The sequence below is a fragment of the Liolophura sinensis genome, chromosome 1, assembly GCF_032854445.1.
Source record: "Liolophura sinensis isolate JHLJ2023 chromosome 1, CUHK_Ljap_v2, whole genome shotgun sequence".
Taxonomy (NCBI): domain Eukaryota; kingdom Metazoa; phylum Mollusca; class Polyplacophora; order Chitonida; family Chitonidae; genus Liolophura; species Liolophura sinensis.
Window position 1 is genome coordinate 78,077,204 of NC_088295.1, and position 27,669 is coordinate 78,104,872.

At 37.5% G+C, this 27,669-nt stretch overlaps 1 protein-coding gene across 1 annotated transcript; it reads left to right on the forward strand.

The window, feature by feature from the left end:
- Positions 1-5,294: 5,294 nt before the first annotated feature.
- On the forward strand, positions 5,295-27,439 carry LOC135461571 (proton-coupled zinc antiporter SLC30A2-like). The gene is made up of 7 exons (XM_064738727.1): positions 5,295-6,106; positions 14,872-15,018; positions 17,372-17,528; positions 20,344-20,647; positions 21,372-21,483; positions 22,583-22,717; positions 24,384-27,439. Exons 1-7 carry the CDS (start codon positions 5,698-5,700, stop codon positions 24,536-24,538), a joined length of 1,419 nt encoding a protein of 472 aa, XP_064594797.1. The 5' UTR covers positions 5,295-5,697; the 3' UTR covers positions 24,539-27,439.
- Positions 27,440-27,669: the final 230 nt, after the last annotated feature.

A 27,669-nucleotide genomic window follows, 5' to 3' on the forward strand; every position in this document is an offset into this window, starting at 1 on the left:
GAACTTGTATATTTAATTTGTACACGGACCCTGTCTGTGGAATTTTGTGTATATTTCGTCTTGCACTCAGTTATACTGTGGATTTTCCCTCTTATTTGTGCACTTATGCCTGTATGGTTTTCAGCATTGTAGAATATATGCGTCCGTTTGGACTTGACACCGTTGTACATGTAAGTACTTTAGTATTTGTATAGATACTGCTATCCTTTCTTGTTAAACTTAAGTACTTTAGTATTTGTAAAAGTCTTGTTATCTGTTCTTGTTAAACCTAATAAATTGTTGTAAAATAAAATCTGCTGGTTTTGGTTACTTTTTGGTGCGGCTAAACTGTCGTGTATTTCGAACAAGCCATCTCTTTATAATACAGACAGTTTGGGTCGTAACACCCATGTGTACAGCTTGTGTTGTTACGTGTCACTGACTATAAAGGTTAAACAGGGGAGCCTCCGTGGCTCAGTTGGTTAGCGCGCTAGCACAGCGTAATCACCCAGGAGTCTCTCACCAATGCGGTCGCTGTGAGTTCAGCTCATGCTGGCTTCCTCTCCAGTCGTAAGTGGAAATCTCTGTCAGCAACCTGCGGATGGTCGTGGGTTTACCCCAGGGTTTGCCCGGTTTCCTCCCACCATAATGCTGGCCGCCGTCGTATAAGTGAAATATTCTTGAGTACGGCGTAAAATACCAATCAAATAAATAAAAAAATAAAAGGCTGAACATATGAGGCTCTCTAAAAGAAATAAACTATAGGTAAGGTAATGTATGCTTGACCATATTTACGTTTGCATGTGATTGGTGTTTAGACATAGTACTTCCAAAGAAATACTACATCTCCCCATAAGATCAGGCTATAAGACAAACATGTGACAGGTCTGTATATCAGCGAGCTTCGTCAAATTGTTTCGGTGCATCGATAGCGTTAATATGTCAGCGTATGCCTGTTCAACAGAATCCACGGATTGAACGAAGTACATGTATTAGGCATATTTACCGGTCAGATCAATGACCTTTATCGTGTGAGCACAATGTTACTTAGTTATTCTTTTCAAATACCATCTATGAAATAAAATATTAACTCCCAAACAACTGAAATTCAGCTCTGAATTATGTGGTTCCTATGATTTAGACGCAATTTTAGTCAAGATAAAGCTGCAGACAGTATTGGACGAAGAACAATAGCACTTAAGTGCCCGTTTTAACCTTTCTTATATTACTGCCATTTTACTGACGGCCCATGCATATCATCACACAAAATTAATCCGAACCTTCGGGCCGTTTTGCGCCCCTCAGACACCATATTAAAAGCCATATATAAATACTACAATAGATATGCTTTCAACGCGCCCCTGACAAACGAGTTCAGCACTTCATGAACTGCGCTCACATCGTATACATGGGTCCTATGCATAAACTTCAGACTTTTTAAGGCAGATGCCAAAAAATCCAAACTACCTAAACCCATCAGCTTGGCGGATTTATGCTTACAACATACAATTTCATATCAATGAACTCAAAGCTCCCAAGAATAGGAAATTTAATGTAAAAATGCTCGTCAGTTGACAAACTGACTTCTAATGTTTGACTAACGCATATGTACGCAAAAATCAAACTGATTACGTTTCTAAACAACACTATCAAGTCATGCCAAGCACCAAAAATCAACATCAGGCATTTTAGCAAGAGCTTAAAAAGGAAAAGTTTGCAAACCATTGTTTTTGTTTTCTCATCCATTTCGTTATTAGAAGATGAGGTCATTGTCACTGACATATTATTTTGGCTTTTGGTGAATCGTCGGTAACTTCGTTTCTTCAAAACTATCATTTTCATCAGCATTATTTCCACCAGCTTCTGCATGAATTTAGGAAAAAGTTGTAAAAACCTAAACTTGAGAATTTACACTTATCTCTGGAATGCATGGGAAGTCATTTATTTTGATGATGTCTCCGACTCATTTGGTTTTTAGCTTACCAGTCACGACTCAGCAGTATTTGTTTATGCTCTTTATTTCTGTACATGCTGAACCTTCCAAATCTGTGAACAAATCGTCTGGGCCAACGACTGGGCCAAGTCAATTGGTTTTGATTTGTCACTCCCTTAAAAAAAAAAAACTGTTGTGTCACAACCAGCGACAGTAAAGCTTCACAGTTTTAAATCGTGTGCTATTTCAGTAACATTCAACTGTGTTCTATACAGGCTGCCTTTATAAATAGCATGTATACCAAACAATGTACTAGCTTTTATCCTCGACATATTGTGCAAAAGAATAAAAAATACGTTATACCGCGTCAGGTCTCTGGGGACCTACAAACTTGCACTTTGGTGTATCGGCATTGTAAAGCAAGTTCCCTACTGATGTCAATGGAGGGAAGGTATTTTAGCCGCTTAAATTGGAGTACCATCAGTTCATGATAGATTCGTAATCCTACATGCCTGTGGACTGTACGTGGCCTGGTAGTCGTTTTATATGATTTTATTAGCTGTGAGCATCATTTTGATTAATTCTTGACCAATGACGTCTATACATAAATTGCTTTTGGCATCACTGCGTTTCTGACTTAGTTTCGCTTACGCCGTGGTGCTGGGGACATTTACGTTGGCCCTTTTAAAGCATTTATGTGTAAACAGAATAAACCCATTATGACTGAAGTAAAGTGACGAGGCTGGATTTCAGAGGTTAAGTGTGTAACCATTTGACATCTACGACACTGCCGTCACACAGGTGTTACTTCCCATGCCGTAGGCCTAATCTTTAATATTCGCACATTACCTTCACAATGTTAACAGTTTTTTTCATTTCGCTATACGCGGTTCTGGATGATGGCCTCTTTCATACATGAGGACGGCGCATGTGAAAATTAACATTTTGCTTAAAAGCCGAGATTAAAACCATCTGGTTGGCCGAATTTGGAATCAAGATAAAGTTTGATGGACTGTTGTTTGTTTATTATCGTTTGAAAAAAAATTCTCCATGCAGAACAGTTTGTGAATCGACCTCTTTTCTAAGCCTTTCCATTGATCAAACAGAATTACATATAAACATATCTGTACTGAATACTACATTAGATATCATACTTGTTCCAATATCAAGATTTTTACACACAGGGTCGTATTCATAGGAGAGGGTTCCATCAAGTAATAAAAAGTTGCGTTTACATAAGTGGCATTTAGTGTATATTTGTATTAAGTAGAAGTTTCACATCGTGTTTGCCCAAGGTGATATGTAATGTAAACATAGCTATTCTTTCGTCAGTCTTACAGCAAGGAAACAATGGTATATCCTTACTTGTTAATTACCGGCAGCTGCTTTTATTTTTAGATGTGACTCAACATATTGAGTTGAGATTTCACAATTTCCTGATACAGATATTTAACCATCTTGTACCTTTCTTGAATGATTTCATTCTTACACCCACGTAGACCTACATGTGTATGTTTAAGGCCGCAGATGTTTTCAAGTTTTTCGTTAGAATTAGTCGAAATAATAAATAGATCTGCCTCTTTGGAAGTGTCGTCAATATATAAAGCTACTAGAATATTGTTATACATGTATATCGCTATATGTATACATTGGGGGCCTGAATGCTGTGTTCAGGAGTAAAAATGGACCCAGTAATGGCTGTTTTTTGTATGCATTTCTCACTTAATTAGTGCGCGAATCATCCGACATCCGTACACTACACGTAAACCACGAATTAAAGTAACGTTCCAAATCGATAGTTGCATGAACCATTTGCAAACCACCCAAAATACCAGTAAACAAAGCTGGGAACGATGGAAAGCCTGATATGACGATGTCTATCACCGTGGCCAGATTCCTCAGGCATGTAAGTCTATAAAACTGTCACCACATGCAGGTCAGCATCTACATGAGGGTTTGCGTGTTTGGTTAATGTCTCCAATTCGGTGTCAAAGGTACAAACGGACAACAGTGTAAAGGAGGGCTACAGTGTGATGATACAAACCTGCAGTGGTGTTAATTGCAATTTACATGTCACTGATCTAGAATAACTCAAAACGCTGTGTTACCATCACACTTAATGTAAAAGAAAGCTAAATTGTGAAGTAAGGTTCATCAGAAAGACAACTGAAAACTATGCATACAGATGTTTTTGTTTCTTTTTTTAGATTTTTTTTTTCAAGAGTGTTGAAATGCATTCAAATATCCCATGGTGGGCTTTATGAACCACATTAACAGTCTTTAGGAACTCTGACGCCACATCACCTTTTTGCCCTGATCTTTATCAGAGAGAACGAATTTTTTGAGAACATTAGTTTAGTCATTTTTTACTCACGGGTAAATTGAGTTATTCCCGCACCCAATGTTTTGATTACATTTGCAAAAACTTCTTCTGACCTCACAGTCCATAAACATTGGTGGTATGGTCTACAAAGCTCACCTTAGAAATCAACGTTTGAACGGCTTAAGCTCTCTTCACAAAAATGTAAACAAAATAATGAAAGTATCCTTATGCATAGTTTGAAGTGGTCTATTAAATGATGCCTACTTTGACTTTTAGTGATCTTTTCCTTTAACACACAATAACATTAAAACAATGCAAAGGGACCATGCAATGATCCATCTGATGTATCAACTCTGTACAGCATCAGACCTGAGCGCCTCATTTACTTCCCAGTCAGTTGCTTAAAAATGTATGCATGCAGATTACGTAAAAGCTGGGACTAATATAAGAGCTATATCTGTTATATTCGTTCCACCTAAAATTGACAATACCTGAGGGATTTTTTTTTTTGAACTGATAACGACCTAGACCCGTTTTGTGTGGGCCACTAAGAGACAGTGTTTGCTTGGTAGTTTTACACACTCTAATCCCCACGGGGCATTTACAGTAACAGGTGTTAGACAAGTAAGCCTGCTAGGCCTAAGTACAATTTATGTGGATTATGGATTCCCGAATGATGCGTACCGGAACAGGTCTAGGCCTACCGGCACATGTACCTATACATTAAACCTGAGGCTAATATAGCTGTTATATTTTTAGTTCCAGCTTAGATGTACTGTAAGCTTATAGACCTATCAGAAGGTTTTGGAATAGTCTTTGTCGTTGTTTTAAACTGGTATCTTTTTCAAACTAAACAGCTTATCGGCACAAGCGCAAGTTTAGTGCACATATTATCTAAAAATTTATGTGGTTAATTTGGAGGTAGGGGGAAACAGTCTACGGCTTAAGGTCAAAGTACATTGCGACGAGGAATCGTCAAAAGCAGGTCACGTGGTCGAAACACAAATGTAAAAATGGCTGACATCGCAGGCTAACTTTTGCCTTGTTTTCAACATATGAAGCGGAAAATGGGCTTGGATTCGGCTTACCTAATTTACATGAGAGACGTATTTACAACTAATGATGGTCAGTTAGAGAGAAAAGTGTCTGGGATTTTGTCAGTGAACTGAAGTTGACGAGAGACAAATGCTGAGGACTGACAGTGACACATGATCACAACAACAACACCATGTCGATGTAGTTGGCGTACATAGAGTGCGTCTGCGGGAAAGCCATTCTTGTTGGATATCCGTGATTGCAAGCTTTGTACTTTCAAGTGCAAATTCAAGTTTGAGGGTTGTGCAGTTATGATGGTAAATTTATCACCAGGATCGGGCTGATCTTAACTTTGTGATCATTATGTATTCATCGCCTGTTAAGTTATTTTCAGTTTTGTGCTACAAAAACATGTACAACTAAGAATATGGAGTCAGCTGAAATGTTTTCACCTGTCTCAGTAGAATTTGAAGGTGTTAATGGTGATGACTCAATGCTTCCGCTTTTGGAAGATGACCCTTTGAATGTATCAAACTCGAAGACAACCAGTAACGGTAACAATGTACAAAGGCAGCGTATCACCCAATCTAATGGACATTTGGGCTACCCTCGTGAACAAAGTCACCAGACGACTATTGCTGGTAGCAGCAGTCAGCTGTGTGAGAGCGATGTGTTAAACCAAAGTGATGAGGACCGCAGAAATCACGGTGACAGTCGAGGACCCTTACCGTTTCACTGTCATGGTGATAAGGAGGCCAAGCCTGATAAAGTGGCTCGAAATCAACTGATAGCAGTGTGTGCCTTGTGCTTTGCATTTATGATTGGAGAGTCTGTAGGTAAGGGAGCATTTTCATTTTTTTGGTTTCCTTCTCTTACTTACTATACTTTTCAGATTATGTCATAATATGTCTGACTTGCATGCATATGTATTACTTTCAGAGTGGGGTAACTGTCAGTGGAGACACTCAATTGCAAGAAGCAGTCCCAAACCGTCAAAAGCATTTACTGTAAGGACATTTACCCCTATTCTCACGTGCATTAGAACTTTCTGAAGTAACCAGTTCTGACACTTGACAAAGCAAGATGGGTCCATGGCAGTTTATGGAAAATAATCACATTTTTCTAGCCTATGCCATGGCATTTGGTGAGCCCACCTCCATTATGCTGCTTTGTCGAGAGTGATCGACTTAGTGGTCATTGCCCTTGTCCGCTTAAATCCAGGCATTATCTCCCTTGAATGATATTTTGAGTGGCCATTTTGATAATGTGACTATTAGACAACCACATCGAGATGGCAGCCGCATTAAGGTAGACTCTGAAATTATCCTATTTGGGGAATTTGTATAATTGCTGTTGGCCATTTTTTGTTAGACCATGGAGGTAGGTATGGGAGAAGGAGGAACAACTTGCCCCGGCCAGACACAACCGCTGTGCCTTTTTAGTCTGAATGAAATCTCCAGTGGCCACGCAGCCTTTGATGTTCAATGTACGCCAGCCAGGCGTAGAGTGAACTACCAGGAAAAGGATTCCATCATGCACACTAACTTCATTAAGGGAAATTATTGGCTTTTCTCGGCCAGACAGACCACGTGACTCATTAATTCCTGTTCGTTTACAGCAATGTTCCAGTATTACAAATCTCGCGTGATAATGCATGTAAAGCAGATAGCGCACCTAGCTCACTAATTTTGAGTAAAAATTGTCAACTGCATTTTCTGTGCACAACAAAGATACAGTATGACCATACTTTTGCGTCTAACTGATCATTTTAATCACATCTACACGAGTAGTGCATTGGCAGATATAGTTTGTCTAGGACAATGATACTTACTTCGGTATCGGGAACATTTTCTAATTTTTCGCTACTTTCTGTTTGGTTTAGTATGATAAAGTTATGTTTTTCAGTTAGCATTTTTTTGTACGATTTACCTGGTGCTAACGGGGTACGGGCCCCGGAGCTCAGTTTTTAAAAAAAATATGAATGAAAATTGAGAAAATTGCTCATTTGAAATATATGGGCTTTTTTCACAAACATCCAAAATTGGTCATGTTTGACTTCCATAAAAGCACATTTTCGCACAACTAACTGTACTGTTAATAAAAATAAGAGCGGGGAAATACTTAATTGAAAAGGACTGCTGATCGACATAGATGCGCCATATTCAACCTCCATGCAGACATGTCATATACACACTTTGTCATATGCACAAATCTACTGTGTTTCAGAATACTAGAATCCATCGGGGAGAAATATCGGGAACTACTGGCTAATCCCAAAAGTCAATATACAAATTAGGCATACATGCACCGGCCCAGGAGCAACAAGAAATAACCGACAAGCGTAGTTGGCGACATATTGATCAGTAACCAAGCAGTAATTCAGTATGATAAATACGTTTGAATAGTATGGACAACTGTTAAAACTAGAAAAAAAGACAAAACCTTGGCCTTAATTTTGTTGAAAATGAAGAGGAAATTCAAACGTGGCTTGTATATCATCATGGTGAAACAATGCACCACGTTTCAGTTCACTGAGAGCGCGTTTTTGTTTATAATTTTAAAGCTATTTGCTTTTAAACATGATATTCCCAAGGAGATTGCCAATTTTTTCTGCTATGATAAGTGAATCAAAGTGGTCTGACATCCATTCTGTCTTCATTAACTGAATTAATCGCCACTTGTACAAGGGGCCTCTGTTGCGAGCAAGCTGTGTACCTACTGGGTTCTAAGTACATATCACAAAAGGTATCAAAAGCTGCTGGTCTCGAGAGTGCATGCGCGATCATCTACAGTAAGGCAGACAGGTCAATGACTTGTTAAACAAAGCCTGAGCCCTGCTGTGTAGATATCGTACATTGAACACTTTGAAGAGCCAGAGTCGTGCCTCTTATATATATGTACCTCCATGGTTAGACCAGCGTCAGAGCAGGTTAGCTAAGTTGTGGAAACATTCAGTTCACCGCAATTGACAGTGTGAAAGTTTCAGTGCACATGTGAACAAATGTTCCTTACTGTAAATCTGACACGTTTGTGTCTGTTTCACGTCATGACACTTGCCACTGCAGTGCTCGAATGATATCAGCCTCACTCCACAAGTAAAAATCCTCAGTACGCGAGTCACACCTATAATGGAAAGCCCAAAACATGGCAAAACACCATCCCCTTTTACACCTTTGTTGAAAATGCAGTATAATTCATTTCATGTTTTTTTTGTATTGTCGGTGCACATCAGTTGAACTATTCATTTCAGTGTTTGAATGCCCATGAATTTGTTCGTCATCCAGATCAAAAGCATTTTTACACAACAATCTGATATACATAATTGGGAGAACATGGGAACAGGTGGTGTTCGTACCAGAGGGGATGGAACAAGAACAAGGGGTGGCTCGTGGGGTTTTGTTACTCCTTTTCATGGGCATTTTAGGTACTTCCAGTCCCTCCACATTCATGGACGGAAATATTAGCAAATTCACCAGTATTTAACATCAATGAAACCCCTGGTTTTAGACACCCCATGCAAAACAATTTGACATCAGATTATTTTGGCCTGTTTTAGCTGGAATTGATAGATATAATGGTAACGGAAACACACCGATATGCAGTGGATGATATGAATAAACGAAGAGCTCTTTGCCAAGCATCATACATAAACTGTTGGGTAGAAACGAACGCTGTAGAAATGAAGCAGTTCCTTGGGTTGGAGATCCAGGTGTGGCCTCTTACACGCCCAACATTAGAACTGTATAGGAGTACATTGGAACTCTATAGAACAACCCTCTTCAGAGATGTGATGATTAGAAATCCTGTCCAGTTACTGTTGTGATTTTGGCTTTTTGCAGATAACACACAGCCCACTGAAGACAAATTTTACAAAGTGTGATGAGTCTTAGATCACCTCAACAAGACAGTGAAGCAAATCTATTATCCCAGAAAAAAACTATGTATAGACAAGTCCCTGGTGTTGTAGCGTGGCAAGCTGTTATATCGGCAGTATATAGACACAAATAGGAAATCAAACGGTATGAATCTAGGGGCATGATTCTGTCAGTTCGCATAAGTATCTGGTACCTGTGGGCTAAACCATGTCGGGCATGCACAAAGAACAGTCCAGAGAAGCAAAGGTCGGTGCATGTGTGATGTCTGTCCCAAAAAACCAGGCCTTGCATTGACAAATGCTTCAGAGCACACCATGTTCCTGAATAACTGACAGTTGGTGTTCACCTGATCGAGCACTAGACCTGGTTGACCCTTATAAATGTGGCGTGAGAAAGGTCCAGTAAAAATGTTGAAACATAAATGATACAGTCCAAGCGATTATTTTTATTTAGTAGATGTATTGTAAAAACTGCCGTAATTTCCCAGTTGTATTATCACCATTGGCAGCCGACCAGTGGTGCAAAACTGTGTGTTTCAGTAGGAGTTACATGTATCTTGTAGTGGCATATAGGATCACACATGCTGTCACGAGATATCTGATAGCCGGCAGTGAACGTGTTAAATTCGGAACTGACAGGACTTGTTTTTTTCCCCTTTTTGTTGCATACTTCCTTACTGTTGCATACTGTAAAGTACTTATTATTCACTGGAATTCATTTTCCCAGATTTACTTAAACAATGGGTTCACCGGAATTAATTTTCTCGTATTTAATCAAGGAAATACTGAAAAAAATCTTAAAGCTGTTTAATTTTCCTTATTTGCCTTGTTATAACATCAAGCTTAGAGTGAAAAGAATAAAAAATATCCTCGTTGGCTCAAATGTTTGATGTAGGTAACTGGCTTGCTTAAAGCTGTGACTTCGTCAGGAGATATTTGAAGTGCTGGGTACCTCTGTTACTCAGTAACATAGGTGTAGTCGTAAATGATTCTGGAGTGATCCGGAAACTTCACTGTCCAAAGCTAGGATTGAACCCACATCTTGAGTGTCCGATCCCTCAAGTTAGACTACAGCATCAAACTCTCTTGTTAATGCCTTTGAATCAAATAGAGTGTATGTACATACTATACGTTGTAAATTGGACTACTGAGAATTGTTATTTGTTAACGAATGAATACATATAAATGTACAAGTTTGTAAAATGGGCCATGCAGCTGTAATACTTTTGATTGTTACACACTATCTGTCCTTTCATATCTTGATTGCAGTGTTTCTCCGAGAATATAGAAATTGTTCTGTAAGTTATAAAATTAGACTTAATTTTGGTACACGTTGTAAAGACAAAGGTGGTTTAACACAAAAGAGTTGGCATGTGTAAGCATATATATTAAGTTATATTAGTTACTTCAGAAATAGCTTTTTGACAGCATAAAGCATTATAATAGGTGTCTTATTACAGAGTCATGTGGGCACAGCGTGTTCATTTATCGTCTTCAGCTCTGAATAAAGTCACGATAGGCCATCCTTTAAAAATAAGTCTGTTGTACATCATCAGCAGCCCCCTCAAAATTGCGCTAACTTAATGGTGGTTTGGGCGAAGGAAATGCCCAACAAGGGTGCTCAGGAGTCTGGAGAATAGCTTCTTTTGGTGTTCAGGTGCAGCATCTTGGTTTTTGGGTATTCTTTTGAAGTTTCATTCCTGAAGTTTTACCATGGACAGTCCAGCTAACTTCTGTGTCATAAGTGCTTTGCTTCAGGCCACATTATTACACCTGAAAGTTAAAGTGTTTGTTTATTGTCCCATTAACCAGAGATCAGGAAGCATAGCTTCATCTGTGTAAACCATGCAATTTAAAGATCTCCATATTAAAGTTGTACAAAGCTGTAAGGTACTAACTATTAAGCTCAGACATTTGTTGTCGAAACAAGAATGGATGACTGTGTGCTGACAATCTGTATGTTTTGAAATTGTTGTCATAATTGCATCGACCAAATGTGTGCATTCTGCTTAAACAAAGGCTCATGTTTCGGGAATTCCATGGCCGAGGGAGTCAGCACACCAGCACGCCACAATGACCCAATGCAGTCACTGTAAGTTCAAGTCCAGCTCATGCTGGCAACATGCAGATGGTTGTGGTGTTTCTCCTGGGATCTTTCCGGTTTCCGCCAACCATTGTGCTGGCCATCGTCGTATAAGTGAAATATTCTTGAGTGCGACATATAACACCATTCAAATAAATAAATAAATAAACTAAGGCTCTGTTTATTATGACATCTGGCGATGCCTTGTATTGATTGAAATTTTGATTTGCACACACTTGAAAAGTGTTAAAGCAAACAGAGTATGTGTGAAGGTCTGTTAGCAACTTGTAGATGGTTGTGGGTTTCCCCTGGACTTTGACCGGTTTCCTGCCCTCCATAATGCTGACGACCGTCGAATAAGTGAAATATTCTTGAGTACGGCAGTAAACACCAATCAAATAAATAAATAAATTAATAATGCAAACAGACCTATTTGTTGGGTTGGCTTTAACCTTGGGAAAGGTAATGTATTGACCTAGAGCTCTTAAGACCTGTAAGAGTTTGAGGGGATAGTCGAATGTCCAGTAGGTGACCTTTTATCTGCAAGACTGGTTAACACGAAACATACATGTACTTCCAACACCTTTAGACATGTTAGAGGTGCCTGACCTTTTTCACTAATGTAACACTGAACACATGAACGTCAAATGGACAGTCGTCCCTGCGTTGTAACTTCACTGAACAGTATTCACTAGTTCATCATTTAGCACTACTTATGATACCATTAGTGTACCGATCCCTACTGGTATCTTTCAGAGACACAATTGAGGAAGTTGTGTGTGTTGCAGTTGTTGATGCACTAGGATTGCTTTTAAGTCATGAAGAAGATAAGATACATATGACCTAGGGTGTAGCCAAAACTGTTTTTCATAGATGTATAATAAATTGCATCTTTCTTCTTATTAATTTATGAATGAAAATGTATTGTCTTCATGAGTAATAACATCTGGGTGTTAACAGAAGAGCTTGAAAGCTTTGTCTTGTGTTTATTTCGAAAATTGTCTTAATTATTTTTTAAAGGTTAAATCATGTGTTCAGTCCTCCCTCCATATCATGTGCTCCCTCCATAATGTACATGTAAGGATCAAAAGACATGTTAAGTTTGTATTGAATGCTTTCAGCAAACAATACACAAAGCCTGAGTTACACATTCATTGTTAAGTTTGATATACCAATATCCAATAACAGTGTGTGTGAAGGTCTGTTAGTGTGTGTGTTTCTGCCTATTTTGTTTTACTAGTAATTCCTTGAGAGTTCATTAAGTGTTCGATTTTGTGTGTGCTGGTATTTTGCATGACTCCCACAGGATCTAAGATGATAGTGAGAAAACCTGTCCATTGTGTACAGAGCAGTGCAGCTAAAAGCTTTTGCATCACTTCATTGGCACATCATTACCCTGCGTCAGCTTCTGTTGGTGTTTTGAATTCTGTATGAGTGCATGTGTACTGGTACTTGTATCTTATGACACTACAGTAGTTGTCTTCTTTCTCAAAACTGTGGATTTCTCCTGTCGTAAACTTAACAGACAGTGTCATTTTATGATATTTTAAAGGAAGAACATTTCACTAATGAGGGAAGTGGGCCATAAGTGCACATATACATTATGTATACGTACAAATACATTGTATGTCCGGGTTTTGTTTTGTTTTCTACTCTTGTTTGTTAGGAAGTACATGCGTGACATGCTGGCAGTTAAACTTCACTTAATGAGCTTTATGACGCTATTGATATACATGTAACTGAGAAGCTTTTGAGGTTATATATATATGTATATATATATATATATATATATATATATATATATATGGATACATACGTTATGCACCAGATGACTTTAATTGTTCTTGATGATGTGGTTTACAGTAACACACAGTGACAAGCAGTACCCAGTGGCCACATGCAGATTAATTGTTCGTGTACCTTGTCGTGCAATATACCTTTGTTTGTGTACCTTGTCAGAACTGTCAATCAAGAACACGCAATTGACCAGTATTATAAGCAGTATTGTTGTACTTAAGTCAACTGGACGTCCCACACATTGGTTACAAATGTGTAATCTTTCTGTGGCGCTAATAGGGGACTTGAGCATGAGCTATACAGGAGGTCTAAATGACATTGGAATGCATGTTTTTATTTCTGTGAAATTGCGTGCGTGTGTACTTCAGATACTTCAGTTAAAAATAATCATTCGTTCAGTTAAAAATGTTTTTAAATTTGAAGTCATGTTACCTGAAGTTGTGACGTCAATGGTGACACATGTATAGCTGTTAAAACATCTCTGTGGAGGGAAGAATCCATATTCATGAGTTCATTGTTTGCATCATTTTCGAAAATTTCGGAAAATATGTATAAAATAGAATAGATTGCGTATCTGAGGAGCGGATTAAAAATTATTGCATAAGATAGCTTGGCATAATAAGGGTCTAGTTAATAATTGTTCAGCCAGGCTGTTTAATCTTCATGAAGATATTAACCGCGTGTATAATTTGGTAGCCTGATGATCAGTCAGTTTGCATTCATCCTGTCACTTATGAGTGATCTGAAAGGAATGGGTCATTGTGAAAGTTGAAACTTTTTCGATCACAAAAGGCGTGTCCTTTTCGCTGAATGACTTTAGTTACCAAGCAGTCAAAATGGAGTGATAATTTGAGATGACAGCAAAATAAATTGGCGTTGATCAATGATGAGGCGTGGATAAGTGAGGAAACATTAGTATACTGTTCGCACACGGCCTTCCATGTGCTACCTGAAGTCTTGCGCATGAGCTGTGAATCTTGTCTCCTGTGTGTGGCTTGAGCTTAGAAAGTTAAAGGCATAATTCCTGTGGTCTCCTTTGTGTGGCTCGAGGTTAAAAAAATGAAAGGTTCAAATCTTGTGGTGGTCATGCAACATAAAATATAAAATTGTATAGGGCAATGGAATGACAGTATAAGCTGTTACCTGTCAGATTTGCTGATACACTACCGACCACAGCGAAATCTAGTATTCTTCATGTATCGAGATATGCTAACTTGTTGTCAAACTCTGGTAGGTCTACTCATCGTAAAGATGATCCGTGTGGATTTTCTGTTTCTGTTCAAAATGGTCTGTCCGAAGCCAAAGCATACAAACTTCACAATTATTTTTTTTTTTTTTTTGTTATACCCCTTGGCTTACTTTGGATGAAGGCAGAGTATTGTTTTTAATAGTGATGTTACTCCTGGTGATATTTAGCGAAGCCCTTTACCTGCATGTTAACTTATGTGTCCTAACACTAGTGGGAAAACTATAGAAAGTGAACTTCGGTGGGTAATATTTTACGGGCCTTTGGCTGACTTTCTCTGTTCAGAATTCATATTTGACTTGCTAATATTGTATCTCCAAAACTATATAGCAAAATTCAATGTACATAGGTGCTCTGGTGCATCACCCAGAAAGTATTATATGTTTGATTGGGTCAGATATCCTTGGGTCAGAGTTAATTTTGGACTTCAAGTTGATATTTCCAAACTGCTGAGATGTGCAAGACAAAATACCTGAAGAAATAGTTCCACGGTTGCATGAAATTAGATACCTTTATGTACATGCAGTGTGTGCAGGAGAGAAAGTGTGAGTATATTATATAAAACAATAAATGAACTGAAGATGTGTTTGCCTATTTTCAGGTGGATACTTGGCCAATAGCCTTGCCCTATTCACAGATGTTTTGCACCTGGGCAGTGATCTGGTAGGTTTTCTCATCAGCCTCTTGGCCATCTACCTGTCAACTAAACCCGCCTCCAAGAAGATGTCATTTGGGTATCATAGGGCAGGTAAGTCAGCCATTTCAACTGAATGTGGAGTATAGCACATTTAGGATGCGTACATACCTGAAATACTGAAATTATTCACAAATTTTGTGTTTTTTTGTGGGTGTTCCATGGGCAGGTGTTGAGTAATATACAGCTTATATCCATGTAGTTAGCTTGAAACATGTTGAAGTTGTTTCCAGTTTGTTTCAAAAATACCTGGAGAAAAGATTCAGGTATCTTTACAAATTTGATGAACTTATTTATCTAGGCACAAGAAGGAATCCTTGCTCTCAGACAGTATTTTTAATGCTGGCCTTTGTAACCCATTTCTTGATTAAGGACATGACTGCCTCTAAATGACCTTAGATTTTGCCCACAAAAGTACCTTTTTAAGGCAAATAAATGTCACATAATTATTATTATTTTTGGTGCTTACAAACTTACATTATTTTTGGAAACTTACAATTTCCCAGTAGAATATCATCCCATGTTCCAAGCAAACCTCAAAATACCTTTCTAAAATTGATAGAGCTCTCAGGATCAGGAAATGGACAAGTTAGTCCTGGATGAAATTTGTGGTCAGTAAGGGTAGTCTATCAGATTGTTTGCACCCTGTGGAATAACAGTCGATTTTGGAATGAAGTTTTTAAAATCAACTTACATGTAGATTTAGTTATAGTGTTGATACATAATGACAATTTGACCCGGAATATTTTTTTTATATTTAGAGCTGATCTTTTATGACATTAAACAGGCTTCGAGAGGTTTTTGTTATTTAATTTCTTGTCACGGATAATTGACTGCTATTACAGTGTCATGATAATACTTGTCAGTAACAATCACTGATATCAACTTATTGATTTATTTTTAACCCAGGAATGTGACCACAGACTCATAACAATGGACATAAGGCAGATGATATTTGATTCCTTGTTTTTCCTGAGTAGTTTCAAATTGAAAATTAGGTACGAGTGGTGGAACTCTGAACATTTTTCAATATCATAATTTTTTGACAATTACTGGAATGCAGTGCTTGATGGAATACAAGAGGTTTTTTGTCATTGGCCTGATGAAATTTAATTATCCCTGGCGATGTACTGAAGATTACAGCCTTATCACAGAGGCTGGTGTAAACTTATTAACTGATTAACTGATTAATTAACTAATTGCTATATGTGTGAAATCTTTCGGTTTATTTATTTTATTGTCAACAGTTTCCTGTTATTGTATAAGATATGGAAATTTGCTGATAAATTTTTATAATTGTCAGATGTAATGTACTTAAAATGTACATCACTTGTCTCTGTTTGTTTTTTGAACGTCATGATGTCATTGGTTGTGCTGGTCAAATGTACGGACATCTGTATGTACTATGTATTTCTCTTCACACGTATTAAAATTCCCATATGCATGTACAAAAGCAATGGAAAATGTAACCCAATCATAATCTAATAACTCTTAGTTTCAAATTAAAAACCTTTATCTATAAGGAGTATTGTTTGGCCGTATTTTATGCTGGGGCAGCCATTCATACCTTTACCTAAATGGTATGAGGTTGTGGACTCAAATTGTGTTCTGGATCAGTTTATGTGACCTTTATAACATAAATGTTATTATGGGATCTATGTCATCATTTTCACTGACAATGGATCTGCAAGTTCAGACCCTAGGACTGATTCTACAAAGTTAGTTGTACATAGCTTTAGATTTTAAATTTCAGTATGATGTAGTTTACAGTCCATAAGCTTCAAACTGGGAAACAATTGTCTTAAAATTTAAAGTTAACTTAAATAAGTAACTGGAATAATTTATTTCCAATTTTAGACTAATTGTGTGGAATTTTGCGTGCTCATATAATCAGACATTATGGAATTTTCTTACTCACCATGATTGTTGAATGCATGAAAAAAAATAATCTCAATGTATCACGATACATCTGAGCAATAAGTGAGTCATTTTTGTTTACATAATGATATTGGCTTTGTGTAAGTTGATGGATGTTGTACTGGGGTGATGTTTCAGAGGTTCTTGGGGCACTAGTTAGTGTTTATCACTACGCATCTCAGCAATTATGATGATACCTATCTTTCTTATTTAATTATTTGATTGGTGGTTTACACTGTACTTAAGAATATTTTACTTATTCGACATCGGTCAGCGTTACGGTGGGAGGAAACCAGGCAGAGCCTGAGGGAAACCCACAACTATCCCCAGGCTGCTGGCAGACCTTCCCACATTTAGCCAGGGAGAATGCCAGCATGAGCTGGACTTGAACTTCTAGCGACTACATCGGTGAGAGGCTCCCAGACTCACCTTTCAGATAATATTATTGAGTTTGTATGTCGATGTATGTTATGCTTGGGTGCTGTTTCAGAGGTCCTTGGTGCACTGTTCAGTGTTTTCTTCATCTGGCTGGTGTCGGGAGTGCTGTGTTACATCGCAGTGGAGAGGATTATACATGAACACTACAAGGATGTAAAAGCCGATGAGATGCTGGTAACCGCTGGACTTGGAGTTGTCTTCAATATTGTGTAGGTTATAGGGTCATTTCAGACGGTGTTGTGGGACAGGTCTGTATTGTTTATGGACCACCACAGATGTAAATTCGGTTGATTTACAACTGAATTGATGTACAATAAATATTACACAAGCCATGTAATATTCAATGTCAGCATCACAAATTATGTCGGACATTAGCATATCGCCTCGGCCTAAACAGCATTCACCTCCCCAATAGACCTTAGGCCTGTCACTCTGTTCAAATTATACAAATACATTTTTTGTCATTCATTTTGGTGCTTAGTCAGCAGCTTGGGAATAACAAATATCAGAGTCAGTGCAAATTCATTAGGGATGCCAAAGGTTTGTGGAAATAAGAAGACGGTATGTCATTGGACATTAATTAAATCTTATGTTTTTTTTGTTGTTTTTTTTCTTTATTAGAAATGAAAAATTTTAATTTTGCTAATTTCTCTTACGGTGTTTTTTTTTCTGTTTTATGTCATGAAACAAAGTAAAGTTATTGAAACGTTTTTGTTCAAGCCGAGGTGCTTTCTCTGTCTGTGACAATTAGGTCAGCACTGCTTTCATCTTAGAATCCACCACAACAAAATTGAAGCATAAAATCCAGCAGCAGTCGAATGCCTAGATCATCCTCAGTGGTGCTTGGACTTTCTTCCATTTGATTCAGAATTGAGCATTAATCGAGTTGTAACAATCCCGTTGTAATTTTGAAAACATTAAACAGGGGTCAAAATCACCAGCACAACCCCTAGAGAGGCTAAGACCTGAACCAGGAATGACTCAAATCCACAACTTTTATCCGCCATAGGCTACTGCGTAGACAATTATACGGAAAATACCTTCGATGTTAGAGAGCTAGAGTTAACATGACATCACCTTGCTCTAATAATGAAGATTGCTTAAGCTGTGTCGGCCAGTGAAGTTGTGCATACAAATCCAGCTTTGAAGTCAGGAAGTGTATGCAGTACCTGGCTCAGGTAAGCACTCTTCCACCCATAAAACTGACCCCTATCAGATAAGTGAAAAATTATACAGCATGGCATTAAAATGCCAGTCACACAAATAAGACAAACATGAAATTCTAAACCTGCTACTGTAATTCTTCAGCCTTTATTGCCTGTTTGCACGGTGTTCATTCAAGCATATTCTGAAGGCATTGTTCTGTGTAGAATATGCTGTGTTTATACTTTTTGTGAAACCCTGAAATTAGCCAATCCAACCAATCTAGTTTTGTCAGCAAAATCATATTAAAAATGTTCATAAATTGCACTAAGATTTTCTCTTTCATATTTGGAAATATTGAGAAATTAGTGTAATGCCTTTTCTTAAGGGTACTAAATGTATATTGTTGCTCTCTCAGCACCACTATGAAAACATAATGCTGTCTAGAAAAAGCAGTACTAGGTATGTGTGCACTTATAAACACGTACAAATATGTTATTAATCTCTCATCAGACCAATAGAAGCGGATCTTTGGCCTCCAGGATTCCGGAATACAATAAACCTAAACCATTGCAACCCGGGCGTAATGTTTAATATTTGTACTGTAGTAACCCACACTGTCAGATGCACTTGTTTATGTTTCTTGAAAACTCTAAACTCTAGGAGCATTATCAGATAAACACCAAGAATGGACACCTTCTGACTGCATTACGTAATACATGTGTCTGTGATCTGTTTACCTATTTTATCACTGTCTTACATCAGAGTCTGTGGGCGTGGGTTTTATGCTTGCTTAGTCATGTAAATCCTTTGTATGAAATATAACCAGAGTTCTTGTTCTTGGTCTCATTGTGCTACCTAGGCAAGATCGTTTCTGCAGTCAGTTATATCAGTCTTCACTGAACCCCTTTCAGTTGAGATACCGGCGTAGAAGATGTGAAGAGTCTTGTCATCTGTCCTCATTGTTTACATTTCTGTCACCTTTGGACATCATCATTCAGATATATCTTTTCTGTATCTCCCAGTCATCTGTTGTGTTGCATGAGTGAAATAAATAGTGTAGCCTTGTGTGGGGTCTTTGTATCTACAGGAAATGGACACACGATCCAGATTTATAGAAACACCCGATGTTATCGCACACAAACTGTAATCCTACAGTCTGTGTGAACATACATACAAATTTACCATTGTTGTGCATATAATGGAGAAAGGCGATACATGTACTGTTATACCAAAAAAACAAATTTTATACTTCGTTCCCATAAGTTCATTAGTACTCATGTGATGCACACTGTTATCATGTCCAGGACAATATCTTGCGACTTTAACTTGCAACTTATGTTTGCCTGTAAAATTTATTAAACATGTTTATCACCCTTCAAGGTTTAAACCGATATTGATAAAAAGAGTTGTTAGATGATATTGCATGTCTTTATTTGAATTTCTGCTTCATTTTCTTCAAAGACGACTTCAGTGGCGTAATGGTGATATTTCAGAGATGGCATCACTTTGGCGGCTCGGACTAGCCCTGACACAAGCAGAGTCAATTTATTGGTTTATGGCTCATGGTTTAAAAAATGAAATAAAACTCAAAATGAAAAGATAAACTGAAAGTATTTGTAAATGCGGTTTACAACAAGGAGTTGTAGAGAAGGTTTTGAAAATAAAATCTTACTAAGCTCAAAGTGTTGAAGACCTAAAATTTGATCCTTAACTAAGTTGCACATTGTACCTGAAACTGGGAGTTGGATCTTAGAAAGGTGTTTTGAGATGTATTTGGCAGTTACATATAGGGTGGTATACAGTGGGGATGTAAGGTTCAGCACCAAAAGTAATATTTTAGGACCTGAATTTACCTCATAAAATGTTTTATGTTTGTAGGATGGGAATAGTGCTGCAGTCAGATCGGTGCTGTAAGTCTGCAACCTCCCACACGTCCTTTGGCCATTCCCACGGGGGTCATGGACATTCCCATGGCGGCCGAGGACATTCCCACGAGAGGCACAGACACAATGATGCCACCTTACTGCCTCTGGATGATGAATCCGAAGAGGAGTCTACCCACCACACCGCTGAACGAAAACGTCACAAAAATATCAATGTTAGAGCGGCTTTTATCCATGTCATAGGAGACATTATACAGAGCCTGGGCGTATTCACCGCAGCGCTGATCATCAAATGCACGGTGAGCCTACGATATCCGTTTCTACTCAGTCTCGCTTATCTTAGTCTTCATATTAAAAGCTTTAAAAGAGGAAGTTGTAACTTCCTCACTTGGTGTTCAGCATAAAGGGGATAGTGTAACAACTGGTTGACCCGTATCAGTACAATAGCTCAGGGTGGGGGGTTGGGGGGGGGATGTTACTTGCCTTCAGTAAGTCTTCTCAGTGAAGCAGCACTAGATAAAAGAGCGGTAAAAATCTGTCCTACAACAAGGAGGCACATTACATGCACTGTAAGGATTCCTTCGTTGTCATATAACTGAAAAATGGTTAAGTACGACGTTAAACCTCAAGCGCTCACTCACTCATATTAAAAAAACCTACATTTTCATATTACAAAATCTTATGTCGAATAAACCGTAATCGGTAGAATTTTTACATGTATTATCCGATTTGTTTGGCAAGTAGTATTAAGACACTTTTCGTATACTAAAGCTTTATAAATTAACTAGCTTCTCTCTGAATTAAACAAAGATCAATGATTAATCACGCCAAACTGTACAAAATCCTGCAAAACCTTTTTTGCATGTCTTAAAATGGCATGATAGAAGGGGGGGTAACTCTGTATGGGAAATTTGTCATAAGGGCTTTGGCACAAACCAGTCAAATTTACATGTATATGCCATCTTTGCCTATTACGTAATCACAAATGGAAACTTATTTGGAGTTTATGTTTCATGTTTTCAGGCAGATGACCGTTACCGCCTTGCTGATCCCATCTGTACGTTCCTCTTTTCCATTCTTGTGCTTGTAACAACAATAACTATTTTGAGAGATACATTAAGAGTAATCCTTGAAGGTAGGTAAATTAGGCAGGGGTTAAAACAAGTTCTGCCTCACTGTTAGTTGCCGGCTGTGTGCAGATGTACATATCAAATAGAAATGACCTTTCAAACAACAGTAGGTGTGACACGCAACACACTGGCTGGTACGTTTACCTCCCCAAATAATATCCTTTCATGGTAAAAGGATTTGAGTTTGTTTAATTTGATTTGATTTTTTATTTCACCAAATATTTTACATGTTTAAGTTAGATGACAGTGTATTTGTTAAATTTGTTGTTATGATTTATATTAATGTGAAATATTGAAATTTTCTTCAGCAATGAAAGTGTTATTTTGCACAATTTATAGATATCGCTTTTATTTTTACAATTTTAATATTTTACACCCAGACGTCATGGAAAGAGAAACATTTTGCTTCCTGACCTTCCAATCTGAGCTCAGTGATATGAGATCATAATACCTGTACAGTAAACTTCTACATTCCTTCATGACACCATACTTACGCAGCTTTGAAATATCTAGGTCAACTGAGGTAATCTAAGTTTGGTGTTTTAAAAATTTCATTTTGCTGGGTATTTTTATACCTGTTCCTTACCCCTCTACACCATGCCTATTTTCCATCAGCGGTCAGATTTTTTCAGAAATTATTGTCATCGTTGATCTTGCTTGGAACTAGGTGAACACCCCGAAGTGCCCCAAGCCCAGTGAACCATGACGATACAGTGTGGGCAAGGTGACATGTACACAGATACTGCATGTCTTCTTCGGGCCAGCTTAGTATCCCCTCCGTGCCCCTTCATTTGTGCCCCCTTTCCCTCTGTTCCCCACACCCCCGCCCCCATTCAGCCAGGCACATTTGGTCTATCCCCCACAATTCTTTTTAAAGAGGAATCATCGTTGACATACTACATTTGCAGGACTGATTTTTGGGGCATTAAGAAAAAACTACTTTGAACCCATTTTTACCTCCCCAAAGTTCCCTGCGTGGAAGTTGAAAAACTTGTTTGTAGTGTTGTATGTTATAACGCATGATGATCTGCACATTAAAAAATAAAACCAAAGCGTTTTATGTATACAGTTCACACTACATGTACATTCATATCACTGTTACAGGTGTACCAAGTGAACTGAAGTATATGGAGATACTAAAGGACCTAGAGTCAATAGATGGTGTAGAAATGGCTCATGGATTACACTTGTGGTCCTTGACCATAGACAAGAATGCCATAGCTGTCCACTTAGCCATAGGTAGGTTACACCGCTGTCATGCTCCCTGTTCAACACACTGGGCTCTAAATGGGATTGTTTTCATGAGTTGATGCTTATTTTGATTAAAGGACATATTTGACTTAAAACCTGAAAACCTAACCATGAGTTGATGTGGTATTAATATTGTACATCATTTACATAATTAGTTCTGCATGAATTCTTAAAGAGACATTTAGAAATTGAACTATAGTTAGTTCCGCATGAATTCTTAAAGAGACATTTACAAATTATCAAAATAGCATCAAAGGGTTGGTAAATGGATAAATGCACAACTAAAACAAGCCAGTTTCCAACTGAAGTCCAAAATACACACTGTTGTTCTTGGATAACCAGTGAGATTCACATAGTGAGATATTTTGCATATGACCTTTTTCAGCTAGACACGTTTTGCAAACGGCATTGTGAAGTCACCCGTGTACATGCTCTTGCATATTCACTGCATGCAGCAACAACAGCTGTCCGTTATTCACAGCGCAGAGGTCACCGAGAAAATTTATCTCACACAATGAAATCATCCCGTTGTGCGTTTCCACTTTGCCCTGTCATTTGGCTCACTGGGCACGTGCCGTTGTAAAACGCTGATCACCAGTTTCATTGGCACGTGGAATCTTAGTCATCAAATGTATTAGGAGCCTAATGTGGATTTTGGACATCAGTTGGAAACTGGTTTGTTTTAGTTGTTCACAGTTAGGTTTTCAGGTTTTAAGTCAAATATGTCCTTGCATTGAAGATTGGCTGTGATATATTTTAGGAGTATTGTGAATTAAACGAAAAAAATGGTGCGCAAACTTTTGTATGATCAGCTGCTCGGATTCACACAGTTTACACAGCGTTTTTTTTTTTTTCCGCTTATATCTCAATAAACCGAAATAATATTACAGCCAATACTTAAACAAACCCTGTGAGTTCGATGGTTCTGCTTGTGCTATTGTCTGCCTTCTGTGGCTACTTTTGCTAATCTTTGTTAGTCAGTTTTTCATTACTTTGTAAATGACATTGTCTCATGTCCTAAGGTGACATGATTATCGAAAAAGTTACAAAAAATCTGACTTACAGGATTTTGTCAACGGAAAGCCAGATGAACAGTAATCACCAGGTTAATTGAGTTATATATTTGGTTATCTCAGAGTAACGACTTTAACATGTTTCCTTGAGCATTGTACTCACCTGGAGATCTGCAACCAAGCTAGATTGTGCACATAAAAAGATAAAAAAATCTTGAATATTCATATTCTGGATCTCTCGGTGAGCCTGAGGCTAGAGTTTAAGCTGCCACAGTGTTTTTCCTGATATACCCTAATTCCTCAAACTGTTTGCATATAAAAGAGCAACTTTCAGTGCAATTTATGCACATTTTTAATTAGATTTGGAGACAAAACTACATTGGCTGGATTAGCAAAACTGTTTGCATATAAAAGAGCAACTTTCAGTGCAATTTATGCATATTTTTAATTAGATTTGGAGACAAAACTACATTGGCTGGATTGGCCTCAGAAAAATTATAATTTGATCAGTCAACACAGAATAATGCCTTTATAATGTACTTGAATAAACACCTTGCAAGCATGCCAAAAGATTGAAGAATTACAGTAGGGTTAAGACAAGACCCACCCACACATAAATTTTATCTTCCCTCTATTTTCAGATTCCAATGCTGATTTTGAGCGGGTGTTATCCATATCATCTACAAAACTTCGCAATCAGTACAATTTCTACCACTGCACCGTTCAAGTTGAGCGGTACAACCATGAGTTGATGTCTACATGCAACCGCTGTCAAGGAGGTCCCCAAAGGATATAAATATCACAGGGACACTATTACAAATAGGGTGCCTTGTGTAATAAGTGTTACTGTTATCTCATTTTAACTTATTTTATTTGTTGCGAAAACAGGTTCATCCTACAGGTTGAATGCACTCAGGTGGTGGTGGTGTTGTTGGACAGGCTCATCCCACTGTAGTGAAGAAGAGGTGTATTTTGTACTTGGGGTACATTTACTGTACTTAATAGACTTCAAAATATTGGTGCTTTTTGATGACCACAATCATATAATTTATGAATCATTAACTTGTATGTAATGTTAATATGCTTAAGGTGCTGCATACAGATACCCTTTGGCCCGAGGTACTCAAGTTTCATCTACACTTAAAGCTAACTGATCTCTTGAGTATTGCATTAAATAACAATTATATAAATTAATAAATAAATAATTTGATGGCTAATTCAAGGAGCAGGAGGTATTGCAATATCTCATGTAGTATGAATGAAACATTTTTCTGTGACAGGGTCAGGTAGCATTAAAAGAACAAAATTTTATGTATAAGATATTTGTACAGATGCTGCATATTATTATTGTTTGAGCAGGAAGATTATCATTGTGTTTGTCAGTTCGTACATAGTTGACTGATTAATACTGCAGTGAATGGTTCCTGCTCCATGAGAGGTGTCACATATCAGAGAGCAAAAAGACACCAGATCACTTAGTTTTCACCTGGAAGTCAGCATGTGATTGGCTAGCTTCCTGTCTCTAGCAGAGCTAGAAGCTGTGGGTCGCTGGCGTATCCTTCACAACAAAACTACAAGAACTGCTTGAGAGTTGATTAAGTATTTTGACTAATTCCCACCTGTAGATTTGTGAAAGGCCAACCTTCTCTTATATAAACATTTACCCTGATTATAGAAGCATCAGGGGGAAGACAAACATTTTCTCACACCTATTGATATAAGTTTTTATGACCTCACATGATGTACATTATCTGTGACATTTTGTTGTCATATCAAGCTATTCTTTATTCTCTTCCAAGTTATGCAGTTTTTGCATGATGGCAAAAGTTTGTATTTCTTTATTTGAAAGTGATCTGCAAATATGTCAAGTACATGGAAGGCCAGAAAAGAAAAAAGCAAATTTGTTATTGAACAAAGTTGTTGAATGTTTTATTCATTATTATGTAATACTTTTATAAACAATCACTCTTCATAAGCATGCAGAGATACCTAGTATTGAGTGTTTCTGTTTGTTTTAGCTTTAGGAAGTAGTTTGCTGTCATTTTGTCAATCAGTCAAGTTTTAGACATCTTAATTTTTATCATGGATAATTTACTTAACCAGGAATATAAATGCATTATAAATTGTGAACATGCACTTGTTAAAACGTCATGATGATGTTTGAAACTCCTTCATTCCTGTTACCATCCCCAGAAAACAGACTTAATCTTAACTTGTAGTATTATTCCTGAACTTATGTTTGAACTTAGAGGCTAATTTTCATTTTGAGCACGAAGGTCAAAGACAACTCTTAGTGGTAAAAAATCCTTAAAGTAATAGAGTCTCCAAATTTTAGTGCAACTAAATGTTTAATGTCAAGACTACATCTCACGTAAATCTGTAAGACAGTTTCGGTGATCCTGGGGCCTAGTCCAGGTCATAAGCTCGTTTGGCAAGAAATTGCATGTTGTGTGATTGAATACAAATACATGTTCTGTAGCTGGTAATCAAATATTTTGTCAGGTTATTGGCTAGATTCACCATGTTTTTTTGATAAGGTGTCATTTATCAGTCTGTGATTACTCAATAACACAACTTGATTGCCCAAGAGAGCTGAAGGCCAACAGTAATGCACTGTACTATTTTCTGATCTCATGGTACATACATATACATACCAAGCCTGTCTGTGTGTGTTAACATTATATTAACTTAACTTTACTGTGCTATGTGGTAAACATAATAACCTGTGTATTTGTACCATTGAAAAAGCATGTCTGTGACAGAATGATACTAGTATATGAATGGCTTTGCTTTTATTCAACTTCTGAAGATATGACAAAGATGGTTAGCATTTTCTTCTTTGATATTTGTACTTGATAATCAACATATATGGATTTTGTGTAAATGGTGAATGGTTTTGTATATGCAGATTTCGTGATTTGAAGTAATCGAAATGTATTTTTATATCATAGAAGATCGTGATGTCGTCTAACATAGGTGTTGATATATTTTTATGCTGCAAATGATAAACAGTTACATATATATATTGCCGTTATGTATGCTTAAAAAATGACTTAAAAGGTATTGATACCCTCTTCAGTTGGGGCTTTTTCTACGTTTAGGCTAATTCTCTAGGGTTACAGACAGGTGGTTGACCGGCAGGCTCTTTTTCACATGGGAAAGTTAGTTTGTAACTTACCAAAGGTTGGCTGTGTACCCAAGGCGCTCCAGTTTCCTTCACCCATGGAACTAACGGCCATTGTAAAAGTGATAACCCCTTCAGTATGGCGTAAAACAACAGTCAAATAAATCTAATCAAATCTAATAGTAGAAGATTCACATTTAGATTTGAACTGATACATATAGTGTTTACTATAGAAGAATTAAGTTGTCCAATCTTAAGTATGAAATGTATCAAGAAAGAAATCAAAGCTAGTGTATTGCTTTTGGTGTTCTAGTTTCCACCTATATAACAAAATCTGCTTTTCAGTTTCATTATTAAATTATTACATCTATGATCTTATAGGCGTGTTTTTTTTGATTTTGTCAGTTGTTTCTTTTTGTTTTATGGTGTCTGAAAATTGGTAACTGTGTACATCATAAAAGCAGATATGCTTGGTGACAGTACCTGGTTTATGGCCTGTGATTGTACATTTTGTTTATTTTCTGTGTTAGGCTTTTTTTTTGTTTTTTTTTTGTTTTGTTTTTGATGTCAGATTTCGGTTTTTTTTTTGTGATGACAAATACACCATATGTCTACACAGACAAACTTATGAATACATAAATGTTTGGATGGTGGGCTATATACATGTATTTAAAGTATTAGACATGCATTTCATTTTGTTGGCCTGTGTTTCCATTTGAGATACATACTTGTTGTTGACTAGGTTTTGGTGAGGATATTTGTTCATTTTGTTATTAATTTCATTTGTTGTGAGTTATTGTGTT